At 39.4% G+C, this 26,146-nt stretch overlaps 1 protein-coding gene across 1 annotated transcript in view; it reads left to right on the top strand.

Moving 5' to 3' along the window:
- LOC119823783 (cytosolic beta-glucosidase) overlaps window positions 1-26,146 on the top strand; it is a 139,510-nt gene that overhangs the window by 35,099 nt on the left and 78,265 nt on the right. The window contains exons 2-4 of the mRNA XM_038343843.1: window positions 6,953-7,180; window positions 18,502-19,298; window positions 20,000-20,123. Coding sequence (XP_038199771.1) covers window positions 6,953-7,180; window positions 18,502-19,298; window positions 20,000-20,123 — 1,149 coding nt within the window. The remainder of the gene's footprint in view (window positions 1-6,952; window positions 7,181-18,501; window positions 19,299-19,999; window positions 20,124-26,146) is intronic.

Genomic DNA, 26,146 nt, shown 5'->3' with positions numbered 1-26,146 from the left:
GTTGATACCGGATCATTTACCATTCGGGGCTTTTTTTTTTTTGTGGTCCTTTGTGTATGTTTGTGTGTGAGTGTTTCCATATGAAACTGAAAATTGTCTTTTCAAGATATGTGAAATATTGTGCTGGAGTTTTGGTGGACATTACGTTATTACATTGAATCTGTAGTTTGCTTTCAGTTGGGTGATTATTTTTATGATATTAATCTTACTAATCTATAAGCCATGGGCATGAGCTCACCTTCCATCTCCTGATATCTTCTTCAATTTCTTTCTTTAATACCCAAAGTGTTTTTGAATCATATAAGTCTTTAACTTTCTTGATTATAGTTATTCTAAGACATTTTATGTTATTTTAGGCTATTGTGATAGGTGTTGTTTCCCTGATTTCTTTCTCAGTCCATTTGTCATTTGTATATAGAAATGCTACTATTTTGTGAGTTAATTTGGGATCCAGTTACTTTGATGAAAGTGTTTATCAGCTGTAGGAGCTTCCCTGGTGAATTCTTTTTGGGGTCACTTGTGTATACTCTCATATCCTCTGTTAGTTTGCATCTTTTTTAATTGGGGAATTGAAATAACTGATGTTTGTTTATTCCTGTTATTTTGTTGTTGCGGTGTATGTGTTGTTCCCCTCTTTTAATTTGCTTGTCTGTATTTATTTATACCCATGTTTTCTTGGGTGTCGTCAAGTTCTTTAGGTGGGAGTTTTCTTTCCAGTGCCTTCTATAGGGCTGGGTTTGTATTTGGTTTTTATCATGGAAAGACTTATTCTCTCCATCTATAGTAGTTGAAAGTTTTGCTGCACATACTATGCCAGGCCGGTATCTGTGGTCTTTGAGAGGTTTTAGAACCTCTGTCTGGGACCTTCTGGCTTTTCAAGTCTCCATTGAGAAGTCAAGTTTTATTTAAATAGGTCTGACTTTATATATATGCTCAACTTGCTCTTTTCCCTTTATAGCTTTTAATATTCTTTCTTTGTTTAGTACATTTAGTGTTTTGATTGTTATGTTCTGAAGGAAATTTCTTTTCTGGTCAAGTCTATGCGGTGTTCTGTATGTTTCTTGTATTTCGACAGGAATGTCCTTCTTTAGGTTAGGGAAATTTTCTTCTGTGATTTTGTTGAAAGTATTTTCCGTGCCTTTGACCTAGGATTCCTCTCCTTCTCTTGTCCCATGATTTTTAGATTTGGGTCTTCTCATAGTGTCCCAGATATCCTGGATGTTTTGGACCAGGATTTTATCTAGAGTTAACACTTTCATAGACTGAGGTATCCAATTCTTTTATTGTGTCTTCAGTGCCTAAAATTCTTTCTTCCATTCCTTGTAGTCGGTTAGTGAGGATTGCTTCTTGCCAAATTTTCAGTTCCAGATTTTCCTCAGTTGTTTTTTTTTTTTTTTAAATTGATTTCATTCCACGTTGAGGTCTTGAACTATTTTATTCATTTCCTTTCATTGTTTTGTGTTTTCATAGATTTCTTTTAGGAATTTATTAATTTTCTCCTTAAGCATCCCCATTATATTCATAATGATAATTTTAGTTTATTCGTCTTATGCTTCATCCATGTTGGAATATACAGGACCTACTGTGGTAGGATTTCTGGGTTCTAGTGGAGGGAGACATATTGTCCTGGCTGTTATTGTGTTTTTCTAGCATCGAGGCTTCTGGGCTTGGGATGCTAGTAATTTTAGGTGCCAATATCTGGTCTTGTCTTTGTTGTCTGAGTGTTCTGTTCTTAAGTTTCTTTTGCCTCTTCTGGTTTTTAGAGTGTGGTGGATGTGTGTTTCTTGGTAGGAAATTATCCTGGGATTCTGCTAGGTGTGGCCAGCAGTTCTTTGAGTAAAATGTGTTTCTAAGTATTGGGAGCTGATTCTTAGGGATAGGACTGTACTGGGGGTGGGGTGGGATGGAATAAGGAAGTCCATAGGAAGGAGGAAAGCAGGATTATCTACCAGTATCTGCTTAGACTCCTGGAAATATGGAAGAAATCAAGAAGAGCCCACAACAGATAGTCTTCTGCAGGCTGCAGGATTAGATTCGGGGATTGGATTTAGGGTAGAGGAGGTAGAGTGCAAATCTAAAGCTCACCTATGTGCTTTCTGCTTCTCTCTCAGGCTTGACTTGAGGGTGGTCAAACAAAAAAACAAACAAAAATCCTTGCTAAATATGTGTTTTCCCTTTTAGGAAGAAACTATTAATATATTTAGCTTACTTTTCTATAGTCTTTTATTTTTATATTCATTGTTTTTGTTAATATTTTGTTTTTGTTAATAATAATAATAGTGGACTTGCCATTTTGGGGCACTACTGTTTTTGACTTAGGTATTTTGAATTCTTTTTTTGTTTTGTTTTTGTTTTTTTTGAGAAAGGGTTTTGTGTGTGTGTGTGTGTGTGTGTGTGTGTGTGTGTGTGTGTGTGTGTGTGTGTATCCCTGGCTGTCCTGAAACTAGCTCTGTAGACCTGACTGGTCTTGAACTCAGAGATCCACTTGCCTCTGCCTCCCAAGTGCTGGTATTAAAAGTGTGTGCCACCATCACCTGTCAGTATTTTATAATTCTTATTAGGTACATTTACATTTATCAATGTTATAGTTTCTGGATAAACTAACCTCTATATTGATGTTATACCTGGTAAATTTTATCTGGAAATCCACATTCATATTAATATAGTGATTCTTGTTTTCAAGCCAATGATAACATGATTTTTCTTTCACATCACTTTAATTATTCTTATATATTTATCTTTATAGTGAATTTCCTATGGCTAATCTAAGGCTGTGTTTTACATATCATTCAACATGATGATTTCTTTTTTCAAGTAGGTTGTTTAGATTCATTTGTAGTTAATAATATTATAAACATGTTTAGAAATTGATTGAGCATCTTTTCTTTGTAATGTCCCAAACCAAAGGTTGTCCAAACTATATTTATTTAAAAGTTGAAACTTAACAATCTGAATTTCAAAACATCGATATCAGAGCCACAGATTTTTGGGTTTGCATATTTAATAGTAGATTCTTTTAAAAATTTTTTAAAACTTACTTTTGCTATTGAAAATAGATTTTTGTTTTGTCAAGTACTATATCCTGATTACAGTTTCCTCTCCCTTTCCTCCTCTCAGTTCTTCCCTTCCTCCCCACACCATCTAAATCAACTCTCCTTTTGTCTCTCATTAGAAAAAGAAATAGGCCAGGTGGTGGTGGCACTCGGGAGGCAGAGACAGGCCAATCTTTGTGAATTTAAGACCTGCCTGATCTATTAAGAGCTAGTTCCAGGACAGGATCCAAACTTACAGAGAAGCCAAACAACAACAGCAAAAAGAAACAGGCCACCCAGGACCTCATATCATATCATGTTGATATGAGAGGCCTGTGCAGCCATCTGAGGCCATGTAGATGTTCATGGTCCATGCTGCCACCAAGGACCTTGTTTCTGTTCATGGTCTCTACTCTGGCCAGGGGCTGTGTTGGTATCTGAGGCCTGTGATACCACCAAAGGCCATACAGATGTTCATGGTCTGAAGCCATGTTGTTGTCCTAGGGTCACAGTGTCACTGGGGGCCATGCTGGTGTCCGTGGTCCATCTTTACTCTTTGCTTTTAACTAGTTCCATCTGTCTTTTATTTTCCTCCTATCTTTTTTGACTTTTTTAGGTTACATTTTATGATCTCATTTCATATTCTCTGCAGGTATATTAGCTATAATTCCCTATTTTGTTACTTTACTGTTTCCTTTAGGGATTCTTACAGTGCATATCTTTTGGACCTGTCACCACCAAATGATATTATACCACTTGATGTATAACCCAAACTTCTTAACTACAGTCGATTCCTATTTCTCCTGTTCTGGTTTCCATGCTAATGTTGAAATACCATTCACACCTATATATGTTAGAACCCTTACAAAAGCCTGAGTCATTATTCACCCAGTGCATCTAAACCACTCTCCGCACTTTGTCTTTTTACTTTCTGTGAGAACAAGACTGCATTTAAAATATATTTCCTCATTTAAGCCAAGAGTTATAGGTCTTTAAAACATGGTTAAGAGCATATGGTCCACTTGGGAGTGTTACTCTTCCTTGTCACTAAAGGACAGGCATGGTTTCAGACAGGACACACTGCATTAGTGGAAACTGAGTTATTGATGTCACCCAATCAGCAGCATGTGTGTTGGAGCTCTAGTAAGTGTTGCCCACTCCTTGTTCCTGCCAAATCTCCCACTGCTGATTCTCAGTTCAAAGCTTATTTTCTCATAGATATACTATATGTTTTGATATGTCTCATCTGTATCATGTGTATAGAATGAGCTGGTCCTCTTTAGGATCTTTTCTTCTATGTAATAGTCAAAGCTACTTTGAGTCATGTTAGATGGCCATGTCTCAGAAATGTACCTGTTAGCCTTTATAAACATAAAGTGTTGTGGTATGGGGTAGTCTTTCTCATTATTCCAACACATTGTGACTAAGATCAGAATTATCTGCTGGAAAGACCTGAACTTCAAAGATCCAGATACAAATAGCACAGTTACTACTAATGAACATGATCTTAAGAAAATATTAGTGATGGGAGCCTAACCTTTATTGGTTCACAATTCATGTTATGATTCATGAGCTGTTGGTTAAACACAGCAAATATTAAAAATTAAGTTACATAAACTCATAAGTATGTAATTCATAATAAAGCTAAGCCAATAAGCAGCATATAAAATATAGGCCATAACCTGTTTTTACTATTACGCTGTGGATGGTCTGTGACTTCCTTTGCATGGAGAAGTTTAATGTGTATTCTACTGCTCATTTTTTCCTAACCCTGAATTGTATGTTACTATGTAGATCGCTTGAAACTGGCCACATTAAAGGTTTTGACATCACAGGTATAGGCATATGCTACAACTCAGTGTTTGATTTGTCTTTTTGTGTGTGGTCTAGGCATAAGTGAGTGATAAAGTGTTAGGAACGCAGCTGGAAGTCAAGTCTTTCCTGTCTGTGGCTGGCACATGGCGAGGAGCACAGAACACTGAGGAAATAGTAGTCTGCTGTGTAAAATGCTTATCGAATTTAGTAAAGAAATACTGGTGTCACGGGCGAACAAGTCAAGTTCTGAAACATCTTTCTTGCTTCCTTTTCATTTTGTCTGTAGGCGTAACTAAGGAACTCCACGAGAACCCTGAATAAATTCCCACAACATTTGTCCATTCCTTTAACTAAATATCAATCAATAGTCACGAGACAACTCACAGTTTTGTTAGGTTGCAACTATAGGAGGCTATAGATATAAGAATTTGACAAAATGAAAGCATTTTTTTCAAAATAAGTTGGTGACCGGAAACTTACTGTAAGGGACACTGTGTGTTATTATTTGTGAAGCGTATGCACACGTCCATTCATGATATGCTTCCACATGTTTCTAAGCACAGCCAACAACAAAATATTAATAAGCACCACACTGCTTGAATTCTCTCAGATTAAGACTCTATATTTATTAAGTCAAAAGGTCAATCCATAAGAATGATAGTAGACATTTTTACGTTCATGTTTGTGCCTGCTATACACTAGAATAAAACACCAGTGGCCTTTTACCCACCCCAAGTCCATAATCGGTGACATTGGAGTCTTTGTGTAGTCATTAGTACCTTACCTCGATATGTCCAGTCGCTTTTGCTTTGGTCAGATTCTTCCTTTTAGCGTTTTTTTCTGTTTCCTCTTAGTCACCTCTCATCATTTCTTTTATTAGCAATGCTCTCCTTTTGACAGGCTGGGCACTACGGTCGATTTTGTTAGACCTGTTCACAAAATATGAGTCCATAGATTCCCAGTGAGGACCAGAGGGTCCTTGTTACTGCTACTGACGACTATACTCTAGCTGTTAACGCTTTCTTATGGCAACATTACAATGAAATATTTTAGGTTTGTAAAAGGGATTATAGGTCATATAGCACACATCCACCCATGTATCTTCCATCTTGTTTAAGGAGAAACACATAGGGAATAAATATTCTTGAAGGTTTTTGTATTTCTCTCTAATTCCACTTCCCCTTTCCACACCTAAGCAGTAGCCTAAATCAATCATTTCTAGATCTGTGCTAGACTCAGGATTCATAGCTTGTTTTACAGACACTTAAATATATAAAACATAACAACCTTGTTATATATATTCTTAAATAAATAGATTTCATACTTTAGATCAATTTTAAATTTATAACATTACCAAACAGGAAGAAACCCCCTCTGACTTTAGCTCACACTTGCCTAATAAATTTTCATTTGTCTTTCCTGCATTTCTGTTAAGGTTGGGGCCTTTACATTAGTGGTTTTACAACTGGTAATTGGAATTGGGTAAGTCCCTCAACCATGTGCACAGTGTAGTCCTCCCGAGAATCTCCATCACTAGGCATAGTGCTCAGTACAAAACATCTATTGCATTAAGAGAAATACAAACAAAACTTCTTTCAAATACTAGTATCAACAGTGGAAAGCTCCTTCTGTCTTCCCACATACAACAGTCTGGACCATTAAAGACATCCCTGTCAGAAGAAAGAAGAATGGGTTCAAGTGTAGCCAGCAGAGATAAGGTCTTCAGACTCTGATGGGCAAGGGCAAGATTGCCAGTCAACACCAGGAGTTATGTGCTCAAGGCAGCAAAGCCCGGAACTCAAAGCCATTCATAAGCTGGGGACTGCCTCTGTTTACCGGCTGAGAGAGTTTTAGATAATGAACCATGAAAGCCTGCTATGCAACAGCACTATGCAATAAGTTTTCATTTGCTGCTAGTCAGCTTCAGGGATCAAGGACAGTTAAACACATAACCCACTCATGCATGTTATTTTAAAGGCACATCTTAAAGTTATAAATATGGTACATTGAGTTAATGAGGTATGTTCTTTTGGTGACAAATATTTACCTTCCACATATGCCTCTTAGTGTCAAGACACTGTTTCTTTTTTCTCCCCTTTTCTCAGGAGGCTGGGATGCAGATGGAAGAGGCCCTTGTGTCTGGGACACATTCACCCATCAGGGAGGAGAGCGAGTTTTTGAGAACCAGACTGGTGATGTAGCTTGTGGCAGCTACACTCTGTGGGAAGAAGATTTGAAATGTATCAAACAGCTTGGATTGACTCATTACCGCTTCTCTCTTTCCTGGTCACGTCTGTTACCTGATGGGACGACAGGTTTCATCAACCAGAAAGGCAAGTGTTTCTTAAAAATAGAAGGTTGCAGCTTTAATTCAAGGTTATTGCTGCAGTCTGGCATAATTAATCCGGCATGCTGTTCTGCAGGGCAGCTTTGAAATCACAAGTTTTCAGAGTGATTATAGGATACAGTTTTTGAAATGGGTTTGCATTAGCTTTCTCAATAATATTTTGGTTTGCCTAGGCTGTTGAACTCCTCTTTGAAGGAAGGAGGTGGTTGATGGGTAGGAAAAAGCCTCGAATAAGGGTTTTTATTTATGAGAGATGATTTCTCAGTGAAGGTGAATTTCCAAAAACTGTTGTATCAAACTATGTTTTCAGTGTTTCACCCATGAGGAATTATGAAGACCCTAAGGAATCTGAAAGACTTGGGAGAATTTCACCTACACTGAGCCCCCAATGACAACATAGGACTTAGTTCCCAGGAAACTGAGTTCTCACTTAGTTGAGATGAAGTATGAATCATCAGGTCTATCACATGCCGTGTGTACCAGCTCCTCTCGGCCTCACTCAGTGACTCAGTTTCTCCATGAGTAGAAAAGAATGCTACAAAACGTTAACCTCAGAGAATTATTAAAGATTACGTGAAATAACTTTGTGATACCTGACATATCATAAACACTTATTAAATGCTAGCTATTCTTCTTATAATGCATAAATAAAAGAAACATTTACTTATGCATTGGATGCCTTACTTATGTTAAAACACATTTTCTCTCATTCTCAAACCAATAGGGAAGTCATCATGATCATATCTTATAGATGTGGATGTCCAAGTCCACATATTTGGCAAATGGATCTAAAGTCTAAACCTAAGATCTAGCTACACTTTAAATAAATGGGCTTGGAAACTTGGCCTGGGGACCAAATCTGGTCCACCACCTGGTTTTGTAAATAAAGTTTTACTGGAGCACAGCCATGACCATTCTTTACACATCATCTATAGTTGCTTTCCCACTGCAATGGCAAAAGTGAGTAGTTGGGGTGGCGAGCATATGGCCTACAAAGTCCAAAATATTAACGGTCTAGTTCTTTGTAGGAAACGTTTGCCAACCCCATATTCTACAACATATGGTTCCTAAATACACACCCTTTATTATTAGTTGGTCCTAGAAAAGAGTTCCTACAACTCAGAGAAGAATTACTAGATCAAACAAATGAAATGCACTGAGTGTAAAATTTAGGGAGCATCTCATAAACACAGGATGGGCAATTGCATGACTTAAGAGTGGCTCCCTTCCTTACATCAGCAAACATTACACATTCCCAGTGCCTTCACGATGCCATGGGACTCATATGTGTAAGTTACACAAATCCCTAAATGCAACAACTCATTATGCTAGTTCCTTGCAGTGTTTCTTTCACACAAGGCTGGCAATTTCCTCCATGTGAAATGTATCAACAACCATGGAGGCTTATATGATGCTCTGGACTTTAGGGTTGGAGTTCCCCAAATAGGGATAACCAAGATAAGTAGGTCCATTGATGAATTCAGGAGACAGAAACTAAAATGAGGGCCATTGGTTGAATGTAGAATTATTGTACATCACTGATTTTTTTTTTTACTTTGAACAACAGGTGATGTGTTCTTCAATTCAAAGATAAACCCATAATTTCCTCTCTTCATCACCCAACGTCTCTACTTTCTTTTTTCTTTGGTACCATGGTACCTCGAGCTCTGACAACTGACTTTGAGTGGGCTCAGTGTCTTGCTTCCTTCATCTCACTGGTTGACAGTTGTAGTCGACGACCTTTGTGCCTTGGCAGATGTTGCAGATGTTAGTCTTCTTCCTTGCTCAGCATTCTCCCAGCCCTCACCTGTTTATTCCTCTCAACAAGGACTTTTGATACATACTAACAGCTTTGCCTGTCTTATCCCTTTCTGTCCTTTGGTCTTCCTTCCTATAAATACTACCACATTAGCTTTCCTAAAACTTGGTCTAACTCATAGTAGGCTGGGTCATCTCTTGCTAAAACAGAGATTTAAAAATGTACTTTATTCTTCCAAGACTCAATAAGGAACTTCCTGTTTATGTATCATTGACTTAGTTTTTTTTTTTTTTTTTTTTTTTTTTTTTTTTTTTTTTTTTTTTTTTTTTTTTTGGTTTTTTCGAGACGGTTTCTCTGTGGCTTTGGAGCCTGTCCTGGAACTAGCTCTTGTAGACCAGGCTGGTCTCGAACTCACAGAGATCCGCCTGCCTCTGCCTCCCGAGTGCTGGGATTAAAGGTGTGCGCCACCACCGCCCGGCTTAGTTGACTTAGTTTTAACTCACTTCTGAAGCCTTCTAAGATGCCATTTCCCCTTGTGTATGTATATTCAATTTCCTAAACACGTTACCACTTATTAAACATACTATGCAACTTTCACATTTGAAGGAATTTGCTGACACTCTTCTTCATGCTTAGAGTGGCCTTTCCTTAACCCCGAATTATACCTGATGAAGGCCCAACCTTCTGTTCAGGCTGAGCATAAATGCTTCCTTTGTTCTAAAATCTTTATCTATTGAAAACAGAAGATTTCTAATCTATCTATCTATCATCTATCTATCTATCTATCTATCTATCTATCTATCTCTCTATCTATCTATCTATCTCTCTATCTATCTATCTATCATCTATCATCATCATCATCTATCTAATATATCTATCTATCTATCTATCTATCTATCTATCTATCTATCTATCTATCTATCTATCTATCTATCTATCTATCTCTCTCTCTCTCTCTCTCTATCATCTATCTATCTATCTATCTATCTATCTATCTATCTATCTATCTATCTATCATCTAATGTATCTATCTATCTATATATCTATCTATCTATCTATATATCTAATCATTTATTATCTATCAATCATCTCTATCATCTATCTATCTATCTATCTATCTATCTATCTATATCTATCTATCATCATCTATCTAATCTATCTATCTAATCTATCTATCTATCTATCTATCTATCTATCTATCTATCTATCTTCTTCTTCATCATCATCATCATCATCATCATCATCATCATCATCATCATCTTCTACCATCTCATAGCACCATGCAAAGCTCACAGGATATTTATCACACTCTTTACTATTAGTGTTGTAATAGTTGTTCATTTAATTCCACTCAAAGTATATTGAGTATGACTTATGCCAAAAAGACTGTAATGTATATTCACAACACAGATGGAAAGAAATCTATCGAGGTGCTTACAGTGTAAAGGGCAGATAATTCTGTCTTCAGTGCCTTGTAATTGAATCTATTTCCTCCCAGAGAGAGATTCAGTCAATAATTCCTTAATTTATTAGGTCAATAACAATCATAAAAACCACTGAGTTCAGTGACTATTTCTTTTCATTGAGTGTGTAGTATGTGCCAGTCAGTTTCCCAAACACAGCATTCGCTTTTGCAATTTTATGTTCCGATTAGGCACATACGTGAGCCTCCCTAATATGGGCCATGGGCATAATGCTGGGTGTAAAAATTCCAAGTTATGACCGAGTTCAGCTTCTATCTGACATCAAAATCCTGGTGCTCAGGATTAAGTGCACCAAAAGCCATGCAAAACCATGTGAACCCTGCTATCATTTTGCTTATCAAATAAGCAGAAATTCCATGTTACCAAGACTCTTTTCATTCATGGACTTTTCAATGAGCTTCCACTTGGATGGTATAGAAAAAAATGATAAAAATTTTAGAATTGTGACCACCAGAAGGTTTATAAGACAGCATAACCATTCCCTCTCTGAAACGCTAGAATCCTGAGGGTGCTGATTGATAATGTTTCTACAACTAAACAGCCACCAGAAGTGGATGTGTGTGAATACTCCTTTCATCATCCTGGTTTATCATATTTGATGAATATATTTATATATTTTGCTACAGATAAAACTGACCCAGAACCGTTGTGGTTGTTAACTTACTGTATGAAACTGCTCTGATTTTTCTCTCTACAATGCACAAATTCTGATGATATTCTTTCTCAAGACTTATTGACGTGCTTGTTTATTCTCTGTGATGAACACATGTGCACATGCTTGTAGATGCCAGAAGACAGGCTTTGTAGGCTTTTCCTCAGGCTCATTCCCTCCACTCCTTTGTATTTGAGAGAGTGTCCCCTTTTGGCCAGCCACTTGCCAAGTAGTCCAGGCAGACTGGGCTAGCCAGTGAACTTCAGGGATCTTCCTGCCTCTGTCACATCAGCCAAATACAAGCCTATATGATCACACCCTACTTTAAAGACTCCTGTTTCTGAGAACTGAACCCGAGGTCCTCAGGCTTACAAGGCAAGCACTGTACAGACTGGACATTTCTTTGCCTTTCACCAAGGATTTTAGCTAAAGGAGTATGGAGCTGTGCCGATATATCAAACGTTGGGAGTCAACTTAACATATCCAGAAGTTTGTGGACACAGTGTGAGTCAGTGACCCGAGATCAGGAAGGCAGAGGAAACAGAGCATGGAAGCAGAGGCACAAAAGTGGCTGGAGTCTGTTAGGTGATCTGGGGTTGCTGGGGACAGACTCTTGCTAAGTGCACGTGCTGATCACCTGGCCACCAGACAGAGCTCTTTTTGTGTTTGGCCTCAGCAGTAGCTGATTAATAGTCCGGACCCTCTCCTGAACAAGAGGGCACAGGAGGTGCTTACAGGAGGTGGAATTTCAGCAAGCAGTTGCTCATTCTTGTGCAGCGATCTGTTGAAGAGATTGGAATGGTTTAAACTCAGAAGGGCCATTGTGTGCCTCCCATTTAAACATTTTCTCAAAGAGCATGTAAAGAATTAAAACAGAACAAAATGAAAAGCCTTCTTACTGTCTTTGCCCAGGAACAAGACTCTCCCTCCCTCCCTCCCTCCCTCTCTCTCTCTCTCTCTCTCTCTCTCTCTCTCTCTCTCTCTCTCTCTCTCTCTCTCTGTGTGTGTGTGTGTGTGTGTGTATGTTTGACTACCCACACCAAAGTTTGATTATAAGACATTTGGAACCTTGTAAATTTCTATGTTCTCAAAATGGCAGAATATTTTACAGCGTAAGATTGCGGCATAGCTTTCTTTTCCAAATGTCAAGTTTTCAAGGTTTAACAAGAAAAGAATGAGCTGGTAACTGGAATCACATAGCTCTGTATTTTTCAGCTGTCTACGTGCATTTTCATATCTGCCACAAATGTAGGTTTTATGGGATGACTAGGAGACACAAGTCTTGGAAAGAAAGAAAAAAAATGTGAATAGACACGCAGAAATTCTTGTTCACTTTGAGACATCAAGTATAAGAGTACTTAGTAGGAATGGCTTACATAAGCTGACTAACTCACATCTACCTTGTATTTTCTGTTCAGCCTAACTGAAGACTGAATAATGTTTCCTTACATGACAAACGAGCTCTTGTCTTGAATTTTAGATGTGATGAAGACAGTCCCTTAGCTGGCAAGAGAAATGTTGCAGTAAGGGCATGAAGAAGAGATTATCTTGGACGATCTGTGGGAGGCTATTGTAATCACATGGATTATTATGGGAGGGAGGACAAGTGGTTAGTGTCAGAGGGGATCTAAGGATTGAGACAGATTGGAGAGGGGAGATGAGGTGAAGATAGAGGAAGAGGCTGTAAGAAAAGCAGGCAGGAAAACCCTACTGCCCAGAAAAGGCACGGAAGTGCATTGTACCAGAAAGCTTGCCAGGAGAAGTTGCCTCTATTGTCATCTTGACCTAAATCTCTTGAAAACTATTTGGATTTCTGGCTTCTATATCCATAGACAGTTCATGTGCAATTTATTATAGCAGCAGCAGAAAACGAAAACAGTCATTGGACCATTCAAGAAACAGGTGGTATGAGCTGAGAGGTGTGACTCAAAGAGACTTAGTACATGTCTGATAGAGGTGGACATGGGATCAAAACAAATTCTGTCGTAATTTCAGAGTTGGCTAATTTGGCCTGCCTGCCCGCCTCCCTCCCTCCCTCCCTCCCTCCCTCCCTCCCTCCCTCCCTCCCTCCCTCCCTCCCTCCCTCTCTCTCACCTATGTGTCCTTCATTCTTTCTTTTTTCTTCCTCCCCCCATCCCTATCTTACTGGAAGCAAGCTTTCTGAAACTTCTAGCCGTCTTCTCTCATTTATTTATTTATTTATTTATTTATTTATTTATTTATTATGTATACAATATTCTGTCTGTGTGTATGCGTGCAGGCCAGAAGAGGTCACTAGACCCCATTAGAGATGGTTATGAGCCACCATATGGTTGCTGGGAATTGAACTCAGGACCTTTGGAAGAGCAGGCAATGCTCTTAACCTCTGAGCCATCTCTCCAGCCCCCTAGCCGTCTTCTCTTATAACGAGTTTCCCTATTTCTTTCTTCTGTGTAATCTTCTTCCACTCCCAGGCACTGCTCCTGGGAAATAGCCCATGCCCTGTGAGGTATAACTTCTGTGGCCTTGTGGTAAAGGATGGCCTTGCCCAGCTGTTTTTCAGGAAAGTCTTGATTTGATCTAGTGAGAGGATTGAGTTGGTTGGTAGCTTGTGCACAGGTCTGAGGTGATGCTGACTGATGCAATGGCCTTTGGGGGATCATGGTAAACAGGTCACTAAGAGGCAGTTAGTTCTGAAATGGAGGAAAAGAAGAGCCATATTAAGAAGAAAAAAGTCACCAGGTGGTGGTAGAGCATGCCTTTAATCCCAGCACTCTGTAGGCAGAGGCAGATGGATTTATAGCAGTTTGAGACCAGCCTGGTCTACAAAGAGTATCCCAGGACAAGCTCCAAAGCTACAGAGAGAAGCCCTGTTTTGAAAACACCACCACCACCATCACCAATAACCAAAAAGAGGCCCCCATGAGACAAATCACTTCGGCACCCAAGTTCCTTGGATTCCAGTTGTAGTTAATTTTTGTTGCCTGCTGTCTGATATTGTCATATTATTTCAAGTAATGCCCACTTTACTACCCCAGTCCTACACCCAACTGCCCTGTGCTACCTTTGCATGTCAATTAGTCTGAGATGGTGTATCTTTCCTATGTCTCAAATCTGCTGCAAGTTTTTAAAGATAAAATAAACAGAAATTGCCTTAATTAAAACAGAAATGTGATATTGAGTATGAGAGAAACTTGTAGAAGTTTTACTTCTTCAGAGTCAATCCTGTCCTAAATATCTGGAACAAAACAGAGTCCAAATGACTTTTCAATGTCAAGACCCTCAGTTTGGCAACAGGTGGTCACCTGAGAACAGGGAGGGTCAGTTGTCATGGAGCCTTCCTTACCAATCTCATTGATAAGTGAAACTCAACACCTTCAACTATATGATCTTAGTCAGTTCTTATAATGGCCGCAAGGTGGCACTGTTATCACCTCTCTTTCATAAATGAAGACTGTATGCATGCAGAGGTCAAGTGATTTGTCCAAGCTTCTTTCACTAAGTTGCTCTGCTGTCTGAATATGGTGCTCTGTTGTCTGAACACGGTGCTCTTCCATCTGAACATGGCGCTCTGCTGTCTGAACATGGCGCTCTGCTGTCTGAACATGGCGCTCTGCTGTCTGAACATAGTGCTCTGCTCTTAGGCTCTCGTTCCGGCTGGAGATACAACTCCATGGCAGAAGGCTTGCCTAGTGTTCACAAAAACCTTAGGTTCTGATCCTTCCCTATTAACACCCCCCACACTCCCCCACACACCACACTACATTCACAGAAAAGTTGTAAAAGTTTCATTACACCATCAAGTAAACTGTATAAAGCTGAAGCAAAAAAGGTGTTCCATCCCAGGATATTCCATATAAATTATGCAATAGAGCATGAATATCTAAACACATGAAATGTATTTAATGCCAACTCATGATTATCATGTTGCTCAAATTAAAATTGATTGGTTACCACTAAAGAGTCATCATAAAACGATAATAAAAAGATCTGATATTATGACTAGGTCTGAGTAGGTAGAAGTTGAGGCTAGTGAGAAGTCACATCTTCCTAGTTCAGGCACGTTTGTAAACAAGAGAAAAGATGTGCTGTAGCAGAGGAAAATTTAGACTTAGTGTGGGGCTGAATATTGTCTATTTCATTTAACAATATCACGGCTCTCTTGATATGAATTTTTATGTGTGTAATAGGAATAAAATTGCTCCTCCCTTGGGCTTAGTGCTAGAATTAAGCATAACTGTGTGGTATCTAGTACATATGGTATAGATTCAATAAAAAAAGCTCATATGAGGGACAAGCCAAAGAAAAGAGTTTGTTAGGAGGAGCTGGAAGCTTACTAATACCAAGGTCAGGAGATGTAATGCATCAGTTGGATATCACAGTCACAATATGGAAAACGTGAATTTATATTGGCCAAGAGATGGGTTTGGAACACTTTTTTTTTTTTTTAGTGAGAGAGACAAGGAAAGTTTTATTTATATTGGGGGAATTACATTGCTTTTCCATTGCTACCAGAATCAACCATCACTGACTCAACTGCTTAAACCAACACAAATCTGTCACCTCAGATCTTTATCAACTGGAATCAAGGTATCTATCTGCAGGGCTGTGTTGCTTTCTTAATTCCTATGAGGCAGGCTCTGTCTCGGCTCATGTGTGCAGTTGACAATTGGTACTGAGGTCCTCCTGTTCTCGCTGGCTTATATTCTGAAGGCCTGTTCCACTTGCTCTTATTGGCTTGGGGCTGTCTTTATTCATCGTAAAAGCCACTGGTGGCAAACGAGTCTCTCTTAATATATCACAGTCTCCACCTCTTCCTTGCTCTTCCATCTTCTGATCATTACTTTGCTGCCATACTCTTCTACTTCTAAGGACTTCTGTGCTATATGGAGTTCGTCCATCTGAACTAGGCGGTCTAGATACACCTCCTCATATCAAGGTCTTTATCTCAGTTGCATTTGCATAGTAGTCTCCTTTGTCTCCATAAGGTAATTTATTTATTTCTTCCATAGCTACCTTCAGGAAGAGGAGTTATTCTGCTATGGTTACAAGCAAATGTGTTCCCCAAACATGGAGTTCTTATGCATGACTCATGCTACTTTCCTCCTTTCCACATGAGTGAGCCATGATTAGAAGTACTCAGGCAGGTCAACAATAGCCTGGTGCATAACACGGTTTCTGCTTACTCCGCTTTCTTCTCCCTGTTCTCCTTCCTCTTCTGATGAAGTATGCAAATTTTCTTTTCCCAGGAATGCCTTTTTTTTTTTAAAAGAGTGACTATTTAAACACTGGCCAGACAGCATATGAAAATCAAGCTCTGACCCACATAAGAAGCCCAGATAGCTAAATCACAACCTCTGGGTTAGCTAACAACTTGCACTTTCTGTAGTTTTTGTTCCCATCATGGGTCTGCATCCAATTAAAGCCAACCAAAGAGAGCTAAATGTGTTCCCCAAACCAACCACACAAGACACTCACTTCTACTTAGTCCTCTTCCAGTTGCCTGTGCTAGCAGCTCCAGTTAGAGCATGCTTGAAGACTCCTGCTCACTCTTTCCCTTTTCCTAGCTGTCTTTGAGTACTTACCAAATTTGAATGATGATGGTTGACATACTCTTCTACAGCAAATTGAGTACATTGCCTCTTGATGGTCATCGTGTCTTGGGTGTTTTGAACATTTGGTTCTCCTTGTGCTCTTTAAGGAACATTTTGTTCTTATTGTCTTATGATAATCACTTATATTCATCGAACAGTAACAACAATATTAATTAGTAGAATGAGAGATAACCTGTACTGAGCCCTAATTATGTGTTAAGAAATAATCTTATCCTTTTTAGTTATCAACTGATTAAACCCTCCCACAATACTTTACTGAAGTAGGTTTCTAGTGTTCTCCACATTTTATAGTTGAGCAAAGAGAATTCAGGGAGATCTAAGAGCTCAAGATCATGGGCCTAGTATGTGACAGAGTGGCAGTGGAATTTAAATAGGCTGGTATCAGAGTTCGGTCCTGAGTCCATTTCAGCATCTTGTTTTCAGACCATGCTTGCTGATACTCCAAGTTTAGGATGGGTATGGCTTATCTCACCTCAAAATGCTAACCATTGTCTTTACTATGCAGTTCTACCATCTTTACCTTTTTAGGGTGTATCTGTATTATCTGTAGAGGTTTTAGGTAAGTTCCAAGAGGAGGAGGGTCATGCTTACCTTCCTAAGTTTTTCTGACCAGCATATTGTTTTTATACCAATATGCATTTACACAGTGAACAAGGGATGACTGAATGGGTTAAACAGTTCAGAAGTCTGCTTCTATATTCACTAAATTAAAAAAAAGAAAAGAAAGAGATTTTCCTTGTCAGTAAGCCTCCAATGCAGTTCTACATATGATTTTACACCATTTCTCTTGAAACCTCTTAACCCAGGACAGTTTTTCTCCTCTAAGTGTCTGCTTCTTTCATTATTTTAAGCATGAAACAAGGTACAATATTACCACCCCTGTCTCCTTAGATAGTCACTTTCAAGGTAAGAGTCATTGTGTGACGCTAGTGCCAATATCTTCTTGGCCTTGGTTTCTGAGGCAGAGCCTCTTCAACTTAATAGCATTCTTCTGAACTCTACAACAATTTGGCCAGCACTCAGTGGTCTCATGCCAGCCTGAAAGAATCAGCCGAGAGGAAGGGCTTACTTGGTATTTCTGTAGATTATCAAAATTGTAGACCGAACTCCAACCAGGGAGGCACACTCCTGGTATCTTTTATCCACATTCTGGGATACCTGTGGAACTTTTTGGTCTCCTAAAACAATGTTCTCATCATGTTGCTGAGACAGTCTACAATGTATTGGCTCAAATTGTTGCAAGTATTTGGGACCACAGACGTGTTCTGTTGTACCTGTCTCAGATACTAAACTTTAGTAGTGTTTTCTCAGTGAATCTCTTTCCCAGACTTGTCAGACAGTTAGGTCTGGCAAAGAACTGAGACATTCATTTGATTTGCTTTCTTTATTTACTTTTTAATATGACTTGAGATCCACTAATTGAACAGATTTTCATTATTCACTGAACTTTTGATATGATTTCAGGATTTGGAAATTTAGAGATGAATTGGACATGCCAACCTCACACAGACCTTTTGTTCTTATGGAATTTATTTCAATAAATACAAAATCCCATAATGTTATGTGATAATAACTTCCTCAGATCTATCTGTTTTTGGAGCAGTTAACTTCCCATCCTGCCACCCCATCTCACCATTACTTCATGATTACCCTGTCTTCTCTGTCTTTCTCCATGCTTGTTCCCAATCTTTCACTGATCAAAGTAAATACATAATATACCTTATTTTAAATAAGACTCATCCTAATATCTGCTCCTATAAAACATGTTGGCATCATACTGAAAAATAATTTCTTTTTTCTTACATTTTCTCCTCTCAGGAATCGACTATTACAACAAGATCATAGACGATTTGTTACGGAATGGGGTGACACCCATAGTGGCCCTCTATCACTTTGATTTGCCTCAGGCTTTAGAAGATCAAGGAGGTTGGCTGTCAGAAGCAATTGTTGAAGCTTTTGACAAATATGCACAGTTTTGCTTCAAGACCTTTGGCGACCGAGTGAAGCAATGGCTTACCATAAATGAGCCTAATACTCTCGCTATTTTGGCCTATGACATGGGTATGTTTGCTCCTGGTGTGCCTCACGTTGGGATTGGAGGTTACCAAGCAGCTCATAATTTGATTAAGGCTCACGCCAGATCCTGGCATAGCTATGATTCTTTATTCCGAAAAGATCAGAAGGGGTTTGTATCCTTATCATTATTTTTTTGCTGGTTAGAACCAGCAGATCCTAACTCAGTGCTTGACCAGGAAGCTACGAGAAGGGCCATCAATTTCCAGTTGGATTTCTTTGCTAAACCCATATTTATTGATGGTGATTATCCTGAACTTGTCAAGTCCCAGATTGCCTCCATGAGTAAAAAGCAAGGCTATCCATCATCAAGGCTTCCAGAATTCACAGAAGAAGAGAAGAAAATGATCAAAGGCACCGCTGATTTCTTCGCTGTTCAATATTATACAACTCGCTTAGTCAGACACAAGGAGAACAAGAAGGGAGAACTTGGCTTCCTTCAGGATGTGGAGATTGAATTGTTTCCCAATCCATCTTGGGAGAATGTGGGTTGGATCTATGTGGTGCCATGGGGAATACGTAAGCTACTGAAATATATTAAGGTAAATGATTTATTTGTGTCTATGTGCACCCAAGTACAGAAGGACTCTGGGAAGTCATATGTATCCATGTGAATGAACACCACAAAGAATGGTTTTAGGTGTCAGTATGCCCATTTGCTGACTGGGAAGAGAAGAGCAAGATTGAGTTCTTTAGATTTAACTAGCTGGCTTTCATACTAAAATTTGTTGTTAAATTTTGTTGTGTCTATATGAGTAGCTTGGGCATATTTTTCAAGCTGGTGTCACTGCTGTGGTTCAAAAAAGCATTTTAAGGAAAAAGAATTGAATGCTTTCTGAGTCTCCTCTATGCTGGTAACTGAAATTACAATTTGAAGGTACCAGTTTTCTGAACTCCTCCTGTGGGTGATAGAAAATGTACCTGCCAGCGGGACCAAGGGGTTAAGGAGCAATGACAATCAGCAGATGCTGATGGGAAGAAGGATATTTCTGTCTTCTCATTATGTGAAGAGTCATTTGACTGTCTTCATGGACATTTGCACAGTTTTGCTTTTCCATTGTTAGTCATAAAAGGTCAGTGTGTGGAAAATTAAGTTAATAGGGTCAGTGCAATTTGATGAAAACTAGTTTTGGGGTTGCAGCTTCCAGAAGATAGAGGGTAATGCACCTGATTTTATGAGCTCTCTTTTCTTTTCTTTTTTTTCAAACATCTGTTTGGAATGAAACTTCTGCTCTCGTTCTAGGATACATATAATAACCCTGTAATTTACATCACCGAGAATGGGTTTCCCCAGTGTGACCCGCCATCTCTTGATGACACTCAGCGTTGGGAGTATTTCAGACAGACATTTCAGGAACTATTCAAAGGTACCATTTGAAATGATGAAAGATCAATTGTGCAAACTTAATATAATTTTCCCATGTGCTTATTTGCATTCGGCAAAGACCATTGATTTTGAAAGCCAAAATTCATGTAAATTAGTTTAAAGCCATGTAATTACGAGAGGGGAGAGCAGGTATTTAGAAAAGAGGAAAGTGAGGATTAGGCCCAGCTTCCACTCTGCTGAAATCGAACCAAGGAAAAAGCAACTGTCTTCAGCATTTCCTGAATTGTAGGCGACGGTAACAAGAGTAGGAAGGTCGAAAACCGTTAGATATCATAAAACACCGGCACTGCTCAGCTACAGCATACTTATTTGCATATTTTGATATCCTAACTGTCAAAGCTGAGTTGGCAGGATTTACAAGGATCTCATTCTAGCATCTGAGCTACAACTAAGTGGCCTGGTTAGAAACTAAAATATGTAAACAAGATGATGACGATGCTGCTGCTTATGGTGATGATGATGATACCTCCAGTTTTCCAAGGGAGTTAATTTAATATCTGATAACAAATTATAAGTCCTAATTATTAATTGATAATGGGCATTACTAATTAGTCTGTCGCCTTGTCTTCCCTCCTTCGGCTTTTCTTGGAATATCGTTGTTTAGAACGTTGTCGCTGCCTCGGTTTTATTTCTTATTCCTGTAAAGGAGTCAGAGATGGGAGTACCCCACAATGAGACTGCGATTTGCTCTTTTCAATCATATTTATTTACTATCATCATATTGAAAAGACCAGGAATTAGACTTTACAAAATTGCTCAGGAGACACCCAAAAGGGATGGATTCTAGAATTCAAAAGGGGTCTCTTTCTAAAGCCTGACGTTTGTGGAATGAGGTCTGGAGTTTATTGGCAGACAGCAGTCAGATTCCTAACCGAAACAAAAGATATCTTTTAAAATGACGTTCAAAATATGTTCTTTTTTGAGTGAGAATTCACTTCTGAAAATGAAGGGAAATCTCTGCTTCTCCCAGATTCTGCTCTACTCATCTCTGTGAAAGAGTCTGGTATATTGTTAACCTGCTGATATTCTAAGTTTTCATCCTGAAGTTATGAAGCTGCCAGGTAGATTCAGAGGTGGCTTACTAGTGACGGTCATGTTGCTGTAACAAAAGTACCAGATAAAAGAACTTTGAAAAGGGAGCATTAGTTATAGTTTACAGTTTCAAGGGCTCAGAACATGTTTATTTGATCTCACGTACTTGAGCCAGACGTCTGTCAAAAGGGTTGTGTGGGTGAGGAGAGTTGTTCACTCTATGACCAACTAGAAAACAGGAAGGGGATGAAGGTGCACTCTGACTTTCTACATTTTTCCCCGGATGTTATTCCACACATCCCCTGGCCTATGGGGTGGTCCACCCATTTAGGGTTCATCTTCTCTCTTAAATGCACCTTAGGATAATTTCCTCACAGGCGTATCCAGAGGTGTGCCTCAGTTGCCTCTTTGAGTCTAAAGAAGTCAAGGTAACCATGAAGATTTTCCATTACAAAAGATAGATGCAGGAAACCAGGATGACTTGCTTAAAATTAGTATGTGCACATTTGAGAAAAAAAGACAAAAATAGAAATTAATCTTTTCTATTTTCAATTTAGTATTCTGTTTATAGCTAATTATAGAAAGGTGTCTTTGTTAGTTTTTGAAATGATTTTAAATGCTTGCTACAGTCTCTGAAATTTCTCAAGCTAAACTCTCAGTGGTTGGCCCATAAATGCAGTAATTTAGAGATGTGGGTTGTAACAGAATGTGAGAACAGAAATTGTGGGTTAATTTGTGTTTCTAAGGGACAGGAAAAAGAAACGGAACTGACAAGCAAAATCCTATTCTGTAGCATGTTGACTTCCTATTGTGTCTTTAGATTATTTGGTGGAAAATGAACAGGATGTATGCAAATGATGCTGCCTCAACGGAAGATATTTATACTTTGTAATGGAGAGAATTATATTTACTCATCAGAAAAGGAACAGGAAATGTTGAATTTTAAGCTTTCCTGGGTGGGTGCTGCAGGGTACCATGCTCTGTTACACCAGGTAGGAAATAAGAATCATGTCTTGCAATGAGTGCCTGTCACAATGCAGAACAATCAAGACTGAGGTACACAGCATTGCTTAGCTGGGAGCAAGGTGGTTAGGGCTGGCACAAACATTTTAAACTTAATGAGGATTTATTGAGATATATCCCCATGGTATGTTGAATAGCAATTGTATTATATATTTAAAATATCATTTACTTATTTTTAGTAAGTTTTACCTTCCTCCTCTTACAACATGCTATGCATTTTCATTATGACTAAATCATACTGATGTTTTTGTTTTCTCATTTGTTGTATTTTTGAAACAAGTTCTCATGTATCCCAGGCTAGCTTTAAACTCACTGCTAGTCAAAGCTGGCCTTGAACTCCTGAAACTTTCCCCTCCATAGGTATTTCCCACCATTCCAGGTACACAATACCATCTTTGTTTAGGCTTTAACCTTTAAAATGTTCAGATATTTATATATTGGCAAAATACCTATGTTAATATCTATTTGTTCGGAACAAATTCCAAACATGAGTGTATTTATTTTGAGATGGGTATTACTGATATATTTTAAAATATATTTCTATATTAGATGTTAATAATTTGTTCTGCATGTAATTGTTTTTCCGGTTGCAAGTCTCCTTTCTTCTGTGAGATGGTTATGGTCCTGTTTTGTATGCTTAGCACAGGTTCAGCTTAGGAAACTGGAGAGAGTACCACCTTCATCAATACACGATAGGTTGGTTAAGATGAAGTCACATAATATGAACTGAACCATGATGTGGGAGAGTCTTCTGTTTTAATAAAGAAACTGCCTTGGCCAGCCCTTAGGTGGGTGGAGTAGACAGAACAGGAAAAAGGAAGTGAGGTAGATGGCTCAGACAGTTGCCCCGCCTCTCCTGTCTGGGGCAGACTGCCGCCGTGCCTCTCCTCAGGAAGCCAGATGCAACGTAGCTCCTGCCCAAGATGGACGTACATTAGAATCTTTCCCGGTAAGACACCACTCGTGATGTTACACAGATTATTAGATATGGGTTAGTCAAGATGTGAATAAGAGGCTGAAACTAATGAGCCAGGCAGTGTTTAAAAGAATACAATTTGTATGTTGTTATTTTGGGGCATAAGCTAGCAGGTGGCCGGGAGCCGGGTGGCGGGAAGCCTGCCCGCAGCTCCACACTACAGAACCAGTCCCAGCTTCTCACTGGTCCTAGAGCTTGAATGGCTCAGGTTGTTTCTAAGATTGAAGAGGGTAGGGAAGCAAGTTTCTGGGGCCTTGGTGGCTGCCTTCTTCCTTATGAGCTTAACAAACTGCAAGGAGGGAGCTACTCTGTGGGAAGAGAAGGGGCCAGGAAGCAGGGAGAGCTCTTTCACTATGTTTGTCTTTTATTATAGTTCTTCATGGAATCCCTTTGATTCATTTTCTTGAGACACTTTAATTTTACTTCCATAAGAGTTATTGCTAAGTGTTGGGGACTGTGGACCCCCAGACCCTGAATTTCCTGTGATCCCCCACCCCTTTCTGCCGGAGTAAATAACTTGTTTTCCTATGCTTGCAGCTGCTCTGAGCACGAGACCCTCAGGAGTTCCTGATGGCAGGGGAGTGGTTTCTGGTGGGCTTGCAGCTGAGAGTTAGGGCGTGGCCATTAGTCAAGTAGACAATATAAGCTGCCCTGGAACACAATAAATGGGGCATTCTTGGCACCTGTGTCTCTCTCTGCGCGTGTGTTCTCATCTCCAACCCCTTGTCCGACTCACGAACTGTATCGTAGTGCGTAGCATGTAGAGCAGGTGTTGCGCTACAGCTAAGAACTTTCTTCTTAACTCCATTCTGATTGGAACAGAAACAGTTTTATTGATGCCATTTCTCACTTCAATCCCCAACAGTGATTTGGGTAATTACTTACCCACTTCTTGCAGATGAGGAAACCAGTTTTCAGAGAGACCAAGCTACTAAGTAACTTCTGTGACAGGGAAAAATGTGTTGTTAATATCATTATAGATTTTTGTATTATCTATGACCTGTGAGTTGAGGATTTTCTGAGGCACAGTGATTCCCTCCCCACCCCCATCCTAGAACAAAGCCTTTTCCTTAAGCTCTCTGTTCAGACCTAACCTAGGCTGTCTGCCGTGCTTCTCCTGGTCTCTGAGAGGGTCAGCTGGTTCTGTCATGTTGGGGAAAATCTCAGGCCCATGTGTCTGGCTTCTCACCGGCTGTAGCTACTTGTGGCTTCCCAGAGACTCCTTGGAGGCAGTGCTAATAATCTTGGTTGGCAAGAACTTTCCTAGTAAGCAGCATCCTGTGAGCAATTAAAAATAATAACAGTTCAAGGAAGACATTTGTGGGAAGCCCTATAGGTAAGAGCCGACCAACAGCCCAGGGTGTCAGATGGATGATAGTTTTGTGATTCTGGTGAACAAAGCCTTCCCCACTCCACATCATGCATATGGACAGGCACATAATGACACTAGAGTTGGATCGATGATGTCTGCCTGCAGGGTTTTCAGAGCTCCCCAGGTAAAATCCCACAGCAATTTATTGAGCACTAAATGTAAGCTAATGTTTCTGGCTCAGTTTGGGAAAGGAGAAAAAAAAGAGGGAGGAAATGGGGAGAGGGAGAAGGGGGGCTACATTTGCTGGGACCTTTTATTAGTGCATCCCTTAATTCTATTTAAACATATTTAAATAGAACATGTTTTAATTACCTTAAATACAGATATCAGTAAAGCTGCATCCCTAAACTTGACAAAACTAGGCTGACATTATAGATCTGCAACTTGCTCAATGTGGGGCCTTTGACAAATAGCTTAACCTGTTGGTCTCTGATTTGTTTATGGGTAAGTGTGGAAGTAACGGTTTCAGTGGAAGAGCTCTTCCAAAGATTCCATCTCATCAGACAGTTTACAGCATAAAACCCTCCAGCCAATTGTCAGACACACTGGAGGTCCTTAACCAGTGATAGTTATTGTTACAAAATGTACATCCTTCAAGTTTTCTTATCGCAGGTTAATTTCTTGCTGTCTAAAGTTTCCACTGCATGACTGCATAAACACAGACTGAACAAAGACAAGAGCAGGGCATGCCAAGGTGGGCGAGAGGAAGTTCACAAGGCTTCAACAACAGCAGGCATGCCAAGGTGGGCGAGAGGAAGCTCGCAAGGCTTCAACAACAGCAGGCATGCCAAGGTAGGCGAGAGGAAGCTTGCAAGGCTTCAACCACAGTCAACTAATGAATACTGAGAGGAGAAATAATCTTCTCCAAGGAAGAGCCCAGAAAGTGGTCACTCAACACCAAATGATCAGTTCTGAAAACCTGCATACAAATAACATTATATAGATTGAACAAGCTGTGCTTATGTAATTCATATAGAATCTCAAACATTAATGAAAAAAGAGGCCATGAATCTGAAAGAGGACAAAGGTGGGTTTCTTTAGAAGGAAGGAAGGGAAGGAGGGGAATGATTTATACTGTAATCTCAAAGCTAAACGAGATAATGAGAAAGTAACATTATGTGGCCTGTGGGATGGCTCAGTTGGCAGAGGTACCTGCAGCCAAGACTGTAGACCTGAGTTCAAACTCTTGGAGGCCCATGGTGGAAGGAGGGACCTGACTTCCACAGTTTGTTCTCTGATCTCCGTTCCTTCTCATAATAAATAGAATAATAACTTTTAAAATGAGAAATACCATTGGAGGACTTACTATTTCCTATTCCTTTCCTTCTTTTGACATTGTAGCCGTAGAGTCTCTCACGACTGCATGCTTTATTACTGTTTGAAGCATTAATTGTTTGTCTATTTCCTCCTAGAAATGGGTAGAAAGGCAGATATCCTCCGATTACTTCCTTCTGAGGAGGCACAAAATTAGGTGTAAAACCAAATTGCTGGCAGAAAAATGTTCTTAGATGGATTTTTGTATGTTTGGAGTTCAGTGGCCTACAGAAACTGTGTTTCATACAACATATTAGTCTTTATTCACAAGCTTAGTGACAGTGGT

This window comes from Arvicola amphibius, chromosome 1 (genome assembly GCF_903992535.2).
Source record: "Arvicola amphibius chromosome 1, mArvAmp1.2, whole genome shotgun sequence".
NCBI lineage: Eukaryota > Metazoa > Chordata > Mammalia > Rodentia > Cricetidae > Arvicola > Arvicola amphibius.
This window is presented reverse-complemented; position numbering and strand designations above follow the sequence as displayed.